The following is a 10,407-nucleotide window of genomic DNA, read 5'->3' on the forward strand; positions in this document are numbered from 1 at the left end:
GACGCACTAATGAGCAACCCTGTATATATATCGATGTATATTCAGATAGAATCTTATTTTTAAACTTCAGTGGCAGAAAAGCATATCAGTTTTATGGCTATTCAATTAAAGTTCAGTTTTATGCCTATTTTTTCGAACTAAACGCCAAACAATTAGCTCGAGGAGAAAACCCTTACACCAGTGGACATGGGGAAAAGTTTTTATTTATGGGAATTGCCAGCCATTCCTCATCAAGGAAGAAGGAAGAGCAAGGCTGCATGTACTTGCCCCAGGGGAACACGGTGGTATCACTTTTATGTCACGCACATTACAATGTTAGTGCGACGGACATTGAGAGGCAATGGAATACCCCATGTTCTAAGCCCAAAGACGAAAAAACTGTTAAATTAATAAACTTATAATGCTTGCGATCTGGAGCCCAGCACTTCACCCTTTTAAGACTCTGAAACGTGTTGGTTTTGTAAATATATTTAAATAACACTCTAATATTGTATTGTTGTTAAGTATATTTTCCCAATTTTCTTTCTATTTCGATGGAATTGCTGAACTTTAACCTAAAAATGATAAAGTTAAATCGATATATTCCCGAGAAGCTACACTAAAGATACTGCCTAAACTATTTGAGATGGTACAAAGCATATACCACACCAATACGTTTTCTTTACACATAGATCAAACACGTTGGAGGCACACAAAATCGGAAAATCCAAAAATTCCGTTGAAAACGGTTCAATATTTGGATTAAAAACGCTGACCTATCCGACCAACAACGCCGGATGCTTCGCCATAGATAAAACTGATCACGTCACACTAATGGTGCGAATACGGGAATACGGCTTGTCGTTGAATTCGCATGCGCAACGCAAAAAGTTCTACCAAAGACAATTTTAACTTTTTTTCTAATTTAAGCAGTTTACGAATTATATGATAATTAAAAAAGTGTTGATTTCTTGCCTTTTCAGGATATTTCAGGAACCAAGTCGGGTACCTAAATTTTAGAAACGGTAATGAATAGGCAATTGAATTCTGCCAATTTTGCTCATTTAACGGATTCTCTATCTTTAAAAATATAGAAGTTACCCATAGAAAAATTCAGAAAATGGTCACCCTGTTTATCGTCATATACATCGATATGCCATATGGCAAATTATAATTAGGAGAAATTTGAAAATTAGACGATTGGCCACACGCCCGGTTATACCGGAAGCAGGTATCAACTTTCTTATTTTAAAACGTACACAATGTATACGAGATTCGATTAAGAAAAAGCCGGAATAAGATTTAGAACTGGTTTTATGTTGTAACTTGTAGCAACGAATGTTCTATTTTCGAAATACTAATACTAGTTTTAAATTTCAGGCAGTTTCTGGGCCTCGAGGTTAGGGGCCAAAAATGTACTGGTCTTCAGTGTTTTGCTGTGGAGCATAGCAACATTTATCACACCATTTCTTGCTAGCAGTGTGGCAGCTTTAATGGCTTGCCGCATTGTTTTGGGCTTTGCGGAAGGGCTTGGTAAGCATTATACTAACAATTTGTAATATCAATCATTAATTTGCCTCAGAAATTATTAATAAATTGGTTTATATACTCACCCAACCAACTATATGAGCCGTTTCATTAGAAAGTGGCGTCCTCTTTTGAAATTAATCTAGTTAGTCTCGTAATAATTACATTTTTTCAGGCTCTATCCATTCCGAGTTGCTTGTCACTGGTATACAGTGCTTTCAATTTTAAACGAGCCAACTTACATAATATAATTTTGCCAGTAATTTTACGGTTTTGTAAAGACTATACGTAAATTTTGATATAAGAAGACATTCAAAATAACATTTTAACTAGGTTTATGCACAACTGTTATAGAGTGTGTCTACTTACGTTCGCACCATATGGCAAACTTTCTTATTATTGATTTTACGAAAAAAAGTTATTCTTTTTTTGTAAAATTTCTTTTATAAGAATCGATACCACCGTAACTTAGTGTGACTGTTCAGTTTTTCAAATACGTGGAAAAACATCATTTTAAGACATAAAAGTGTTCATTCCGATAGTGGAACATAACAAAAAATGGTATTGTACACGCAACTTGTGGAAGAATAATCAAAAAAGCTCACAAACAGAAGAACTAAATTAGGGCGGCGCAAAAGACGTTACTTTTAAAAAACTTACGAAAAAAGTTATTCTTTTTTTTGTAAAACTTCTTTTAAAAGAACCATCGCCCTCAATCGATGCCACCGAAAGTTAGTGTGAGGTTCGGTGGTATCGCCTCAATGCATTTTCTAAAGTTTCGTCAGAATAATTCTTATGATTCCTAATCCCAAACTTTCTTTTGTAATTTTTAGGCATGCTCGCAACTTGCAGGTTACACACTTTTGGACATCAAAATATTTAAAACGTTTTAAAAAAAAATTAAAATTTAAAACCAAACTTTCGATAAAAATTTAGAGTGCCTTCTAGCGATCCCGAAAATACCGCCAACTTAGATAGTTTGATAATTAGCAACGAAATTTATGCACATACACCGAGCTACAGGCCGATACTAACGATAAACATGCTCGTGGTTGAGGACGGATTTAATCTAGGGTAGTTGTAAAATCATATTGCTCAGTGAATCATTATTGATCATCCTGTTGCAAGTTGTACCAGAGTTACAAGTAACCCCACCTTACGGTACCAATCGATTTAAAAAATTGAAGTTCCCCATCTTACGTTAACAGAGCCATGCATAAAAAAGTTGATATCACCTTCGGCTTTCCCCCTAGCAATTACACAACATTTGTATAAAACATTTTCTTGTAATTGCTATAATTAACGAGATATTTGACTGGTTCTTTTAACATAATACCCTATATAATAAAATTATTGTAAACAAATACGTTTATTTTTTACAGGTCTGCCTACCATATTTCACCTGTTTGCGCATAGTATACCCGTTGAAGAACGTTCACGAGCATTTTCATACCTTCTGGCGTCGGGTTCTGTAGGGCAAACAGTTGCCTCAATTCTGTGCCCCCATTTCCCTTGGGAATCCTGCTTCTTCTGGTTCGGTTCATTTGGGTTCTTCTGGATATTCTTATGGTACGGCTTCTATCCTCGAGATGTATTTGGGGGAGAAGAAACCATACCATTACACATGCCAAAAGTAGTCAGCCACAACATTCGATGGGCAGACTTTATATTAAGTAAGCCTTTGTGGGCTATTTATGCGGCACATTTTGCTATGAACTGGTCATCGTACATAATTATGAACTGGCTGCCTACATATATGCATACGTTCTTAGGTGCGAATGCACACAGTCTCAGTTTGACTGCTGTACCTTACATTATCAATTCAATCTTCGGAATTATATCAGGACACGTAGCCGATGGACTTCTACTGAATAAGAGTTGGAGCGTTTTAAATGTGCGTAGACTTATGACATGTATCGGCCTGGTTGGACCAGCACTGTTTCTCGCTATGTTTGGTGTAGTGGAGCATTTGGCCTTTGCTCTAATTTTAGTAAGTGTTTCAATGGGATTGAGTGCTTGTAACTCAGCGGGACATCTGAGCAATCACGTGGATGTGGCTCCCAACCACGCCGGTACTACTTTTGCAGTTAGTAATACTATAGCTACCATTCCAGGTATATTGTGTGGACATGTGACCGCTAGTTTAGTTACCATGTCCGATGGCAAGTGGTTAGGAGTGTTTTTAGGGGCTACGTTTGTCAATTTAGCTGGAGCTTTTATTTATTTTACAAACAGTGTGGCAACCCAAATTCTGTAAATTTGTATATATTTTGCTGTTAAAAATCAAGGTAAAGTGATATTTATACATAGAAGTTATTAAATGCCTATGTATAATAAAATTCGTTTTAAATAGATTATAGATTAAAAAAAATGAGTTGTTATTTTCTTATAATCTCAAGGATGGAAAATTTCTGAACGGTTTTCTGTGCGGTAATAATTGTGTTAAATGGAATATGTCTTTCTGGGTTCCATAAATTTTTCACAACAAATAAATTGTAAGCAACCTGGGTAAATGGAGCAAACAGTAGGTAGGCGGAACCCACCCACGACGGGAGTGGCAACATCGGGGCTGCTTCATGGTTGTGACGGGAGATGGCGCGGCGCTCTTGGCGAAAAACAACTGGTGGTGTTGCCAGGGGTTTATTATTATTGATTTGATGGTGATCGTGAAGAATTGTTAATTAAATCATTGAATTTTGCATCGAGTGTATTCTTTCCTAAAGTTCAAGTCATCATGCAATCACTAAATCACTTTAGTAATTTAGTAGGGGAACACGGAAGAACGCAAATTGTTTTTCGTACGATTTTGAAAGGCATTCGGGCGTCCCATGGAAGTGATAGATGCCGACCATTGGAACCCCATCCACTAAACACAAAAAACAAATTCTAATTCAATTTTGCTGGCTACTTCAATAAATGTTGAAGGCGTATCTACAGATAAGGAACATCTCCTGTCGAACTTAGGCAAGGCGAACGGCACCGACCTCTTCATCATCATCAAACCGCTATACAGGATGATTCAAAATTGGCGTCATTCCTTTTAAGGGGCTATATAGGCTCGAGAGTATAGAGTACGAGAAAAATTGAAATGTTTTCTTTCGAAAATTTCGAGGACATATTAATAGTTGAAAATCGAATTTCAACTTTGTTATAATTGGAGATGGGCTAAAGCGTGAATTTAAAATCAGTGTTATAACTGTGAATGTGATTTCACTTGTGGTTGCCGTTTTTGTGCTCAACGATCAGTAGCGTGTTATAAGGTGAGGAATTTGTGCGTCACTTGCAGAAACAATTTTAAAACGTTAGTAATTCATATTTTTTAATAAATAACCTTATTTAGGTAAACAAGAAATAATATTCTTTGTGAACAAGCTATATTTGCTTTTAATTGTTGATCTCAAAAAACATTATTTGAGTGATGATAGGTACAAAAATATTACTTTCTAATTATACTTTTTTTTAAGATAATAAGCTATTTGTACTTTTTAAGCGGACCTAGATTAATGATCATAAATAGTAGAATTTTGGTTTTGGTGGCGCTAAGGCGATTTTTTCTATCCGTTGAAATTATTCCGGCTTTAGAGAACAGCGGGTCGCAATTGCACTAAGGCGTTCTTGTACCACTATTGCTAATATGGTGTTGGCACTTTTTTTACATGTTGATATATAGAAAGTAGTTATGGCAAACATGACAATGTTGTCATAATAATTTTAATAATAATAATGTCTTCATAATAATTTTAAAACGAATTTAAATTCAAATTAGATATTTTCCGCCAAAAACGCCGAATCCGTATCGTCGGTTGCCTATTCCGATTATGACGTAGCAAGCCATATCAACAAAGTGTTTCGTGTTTATTTTGCTGTTTTCGCAGCTTTGTTCTATTATTTAAGTTATTGTGATTATCATTATTTTATTGATTATTATTATTATCTTGCATAATGGAAAATAGTGACATGTATGGATCATAAAATAAGTGGTGTTTTGAGAATACCTCAATAAGTGCTTCAAACATTCCAACAAACAAAAAACAAACGTTCCCCATGATTATGAACTTAAAGTTTTATGGTTCAAAGCAGCTAGACGTGATGGTCCTAAATAAAAATAAATGTTTTTTGTTGTAAGGATCATTTTAACGAAAGTACRAACAAAAAGCTAATTATGAGGCCGACAGAATATGATTTCGATCGTACTCTGTGTTCTGGGCAAATTCTACCTTGTACAGTGCACAAAGAACGCTCGCGTTTCAATTCCACATATCCGATATCACAATATTGTTCTCGTGATGCCCAAAATACAAGTTTAAGAGTTCATTTTACTTTTAAAGCAGCCATGTGTATCTATGTTAGGTTAAGTTGAATAAGTGAAATTCTATATATTATTTACCTAATTTAAACCAATACAGACAGATTGGTATATTAAGGAGAGAGTAACTAATAATGAAGTTACGGATTTTTACTTACGCTGCTGCTTTGACAAACTTAAATTAAGCTGAATTAAAGCGTTAGTCGTTTTTTAAAAATTCGGTAACTATAAAAATATGTACACATGGTAAATTGTTTGTTGACGCTTTAGGAATGCTTCTAAAGCCATTTTTTAGCTTAACACAAACTATAAATTATTTAAATCCACGAAATGATTAACGAAACACAACCACACAACTAAACACTATGCACAGACCGTAAACAATTCACCATTTATATGACCAGAGACGTCACCACCAATAGGATTGCGTTTTAGAGATTCATTGAATATTTTGCATTTTAGCTGAATTTGTTTATTAAATATTTAACAAGATAGATAGTATAAACTTATTTAATCTTTCATATATATATTACCATAGATTAATGTTCAGTTTGTAGGAATTTTTGATACACTGAAAACACCCTATTGCAGAACAAACATGTATTTTCTCTCCACCATTTTGGAGGATATTCTTTTCGAGGGGGCAAGTCGCAATCAACATACCTCTGTACTTCTACAATTGCTTTGCTGGTCGCTGTTCCCGCAAGCTCATATTATGCAGCATGTCCATCAAAATCAGGTTCATGCAATCAGCCCAAATATCTTTCATTTCGGAATTTTTTTGGATGTTGATTTACCGATATTTACACTAACCGGCACGTCGGTTGAAAATACTTACTTACTTATACTTAATATAATACAGCTACTATGGAAATTACATTCTTTTTTGCAAGTTCAGCGTATTTCTTGTCTTTAAAAGCCAGGTGTTTTTGCCTTGGATCTTAGAAACGTCGCTATGGATAAGATATTAATTTCTGAATATCTCATCAGATCTTTCAAAGACGTCTGTAATTTCTCAGCAACTTTTTCGGTACACTCCATAAATTACTTTTTGTCCAAATTTTTATAGACGGAATTTAATCCATTGACTATTGGACCTACAAGGGATGCGGTCAAATCATATTCTCCCCATACAGTTTTTGTCACGTCTTCAACGATTTATTCAATAACAGTCAAACCTGTGTGAGTCAAACGCCGGTCTATATCCATATTAATCAGAACCATGGTTGCGATTATGGCGTCTTCCAAAACCATAATTCTCTCCAACATGTAATATATTGAGTTCCAACGTGTGGTAATATCTTGCGAACGTTTTAATGGTGCGCTATTCCCCTAATTCTTTTAGTGCGTTATAGGTTTAGACTAAGTGAGCAACAAGAAATCTTATTTTGTTTCAAATTCTAGATTTTTCTTCTTCTTTTAAACCATCGTTTACAACAAGATTGACGGTGGTGCAACGCAGCCAAAATGGTTCCATTGTAACTCCCTTTGAATAACTGCTGTGATATTTGCTACGTTATCAGACACCACCATTAAAACTTGATTCTGTAGATTCGTTTCTTGAATAATCCTTTTCAGTTCAGAAGCAAGATTTACTGCTGTATGCTGTACCGGTAATACAGAACATTCCAAGAGAAGTGAGATTAGTTTAAAATTTTAATTTAAAAAGTGAACCGTCACAGCCGGATTCTTGGAGAGCTTTCCATGTTAATGGAAGTAATCAGTTGTGACACATTTAGCCGATTTCAATAATTTCTGAGTTTCAGGAACGCATTTTTCATGTTTCAGGTTTCAGAGTTTCAGGAACGCATATAGCTGGTAAAAGCGTTCTCGATATCATGTCCCTGCTTGATTTAATGCAAATACTAATGCCCGGAAAGCCTTTTCTTCGACAATGCGAAACGGCTGAAAAGTATCCGTAAACAGATGCAGTGGTTTTTTGGCTACTTTGAACGGAGCTGCATATTTTAACGAAATTTGACATACAGAGGTTTTTGAGTATAAGAAATCCAAGTCTATCATCAGATGTTAATCAACTTGTAGAAAAAATCACTTACGGCAATATCTGGGCAAAAAAATTGTTTTAACTTTTTGATCACCCGGTATTCTGACTTCTAAACTGGTTGAGTCTAATCGCCTATTAATTTTGTACAAAAAAGGTATTCTTAGTCGATGTTCCAACAAGCCTCTGTTTCCGAGATATTAAAAAAAAAGTACAAAAAGTTGAAACAATTTTTTTTGCCCAGATATCGCCGTAAGTGGTTTTTCTACAAGTTGTTCAAAATCTGATGATAGACTTTTATTTTTTATGCACAAAGACCTCTGTATACCAAATTTCGTTCGTTAAAATATGCAGCTCCGTCCAAAGTAGAATAACAAAAAACTGAAATAAAAATGTAACTTTGACGCCCTCGGGTCGGCAACCGTCAACTTTTGGACTAAGGTAAGTTGTGGTAAATCATCATATTTTCACCCCAGGAATCCACCATTTTGTTTTGTGCCATTACTTTTGGGACACCCTGTATATAATATATAAAAATAAATATTTTTTTATATTTAGGTCATTATATATTACACGTCATTGCACTTTTATTTTTTTTAGATTTGACCACTAAAAAACTCACCTCAGTATCTTCGCGAAAAGTTCCAGAATTTATTGATATTGTGGGAGGTTTGCATTCAATGTGCCGTTTTAAATTCGACGTACTTGTTTTGCAAGATAGATTTGCTTTGCATAAATTTATTTTGAAAAATGATCATCTAATGCAGAAAAGAAAATATACATATTTTATACAATAAACAATTTCGCTTTTCAAAAAAAAGAACCGCATTCCCAGAAAATAATTTAAAAAATACACAATCAGAATACGGCTAGTGAATGGTGCATACTGAAATAGGTGCCTAAAAATATCAATAAAATTCAGGCTCATGGGAAGCCGTGAATGCAAGCTTTCATTAGCGAACAAAATAACTTTATTTGGGTTCGTTGTTTCGCCGGGCCACATGTGCAACATATGATCACTACACGCAACTCGCATTAGCTGTGAAAAGTCGCTTTTTAATATCACGTTTTAGATCACTGTTTATTTGTACGTTCGTCACAGATTGTGATTTATTAATCACTGTGAAAAAATCACATGTAGTGATTTGTTGCTTAAATCTAGTAATGCGTATAATACAGTATCAATTTGATCACAATTTTTAACTAATAAAACATTCAATATGGGGCTCCCATTTACTGAAATACCATGAATTTCGGTCCCCCCATTCCAAACGTGAGTACCCCAAGCCATTTCCGTTACACTGCCCCCTTCTAAACCCTGATCGCCCCGATTAGGTAATTCCTGGATCATGGTTATATCTGACCACACGGTGAATGTGGACAACTTTAAATTTTGCCTGAGGGCTCTTCTAATTGCTCATCAACAGTTCAACGCCGCCCACGTCGGGAGGCTTTTCGCTGGTGTTCTCTTGACGCACCACGTTGTCCATCCATTGCATCAGCGTCCTCACCAGGTTGAAGAACTTGAACAGATCGTCAGTATCGGCCAGTTTTCCTCTGCGCTGCTCGCAAACCATTTGCAAACTGGCCCACGCAGACACCACTTCTTGTTCTCTATTTGAAATCTCGTTCGCTCTGTCGCCCGCATAGCTGGCTTAAAGCTTGGCCGATTCCTTTTGGATCTGTTGCACTTGGTTCTGAAGCGTCTGCAGGTCTTACATGAAGTTCTGATGTTTGCGCTGCAGCGTTGAAACAGAACCAGCATCTCGGCCCAGTTCGTCCGACATGGCAACCTGCTTCTCTAAAATGCGACTGAGTGCGACACCTTGTAGTCGTAGAAGAACTTGTGTAATTCACGGGAAGCCGCAAGCATTTGCGTTCGGGTTTCGATCAATTCCAACAAGTCCTGCCAGGCCTCGTTCAGCTTGTCCTTCCATTCGGCGATTGTTGCCGGGCCGGAATGGCCGGCAGCTATCAAGGAGTCTGCAATGACGTTGACTCCCGCAACTCTTACACTTCCAATGGTTTCAGTGTCGTGAGCGAACTCCTTAAAGCGCTCCCATAGCAGAGTAACGTGATTGTAATCCTGGCCCAGTTCGTGAGAAGAGGCCACCACTTCACGATCAGCTATCCACTGCTCCAAGTCGCCAAGGTCTCTGTTGAGCAGGAAGAGCTGCAATGCCTCATCCAGCTTAGCGCGTCGTTCTTGCGCCAAATCCTTCAGTCCGGTATACAGCTTGTCCAGTTGCGACTGTTTAACAGCGACCTGCTCGGCCAAAGGATGTCCTTCAGCCGACAGGGCCTTTACAGTTTCACCCTGATTTCACTCTGATGGTGTCCGCATAAGCTTCAACGGCCGCTTCCAGATTTTCGTGCTTCTTTTATGAAGTTCCTGGCGCTGGTCTCATCTTTGCCCCGATCTTCCACCATCATGTAGAGCTCCTGCTCGCTCATCCAGCTCTCGGTCTCATTGGCATCGAACCGATACTGCTGCGCCCGCTCGTTCCTCAGCAAGTTGGCTCGTCTATTATAGATGGCTTCCTTCAACTCCTGCCACGCCTTGTGTAGCTCGTTGATCAGCCGGCTGAACTCT

At 37.1% G+C, this 10,407-nt stretch overlaps 1 protein-coding gene and 1 pseudogene across 1 annotated transcript in view; one reads left to right on the forward strand and one right to left on the reverse strand.

Moving 5' to 3' along the window:
- Positions 1-4,203, forward strand: part of LOC109541270 (probable anion transporter 4, chloroplastic) — a 9,507-nt gene extending 5,304 nt beyond the window's left edge. Inside the window, exons 2-3 of the mRNA XM_019910089.2 lie at positions 1,360-1,512; positions 2,889-4,203. Coding sequence (XP_019765648.1) covers positions 1,360-1,512; positions 2,889-3,763 — 1,028 coding nt within the window. The 3' untranslated portion in view covers positions 3,764-4,203. The remainder of the gene's footprint in view (positions 1-1,359; positions 1,513-2,888) is intronic.
- A 4,887-nt stretch (positions 4,204-9,090) lies between these two features.
- The window catches only part of LOC125504299, a 1,807-nt pseudogene continuing 490 nt past the window's right edge, over positions 9,091-10,407 (reverse strand).

This window comes from Dendroctonus ponderosae, unplaced genomic scaffold (genome assembly GCF_020466585.1).
Source record: "Dendroctonus ponderosae isolate FM_Combo_2020 unplaced genomic scaffold, Dpon_F_20191213v2 Dpon_F_20191213_4, whole genome shotgun sequence".
NCBI classification, from domain to species: domain Eukaryota; kingdom Metazoa; phylum Arthropoda; class Insecta; order Coleoptera; family Curculionidae; genus Dendroctonus; species Dendroctonus ponderosae.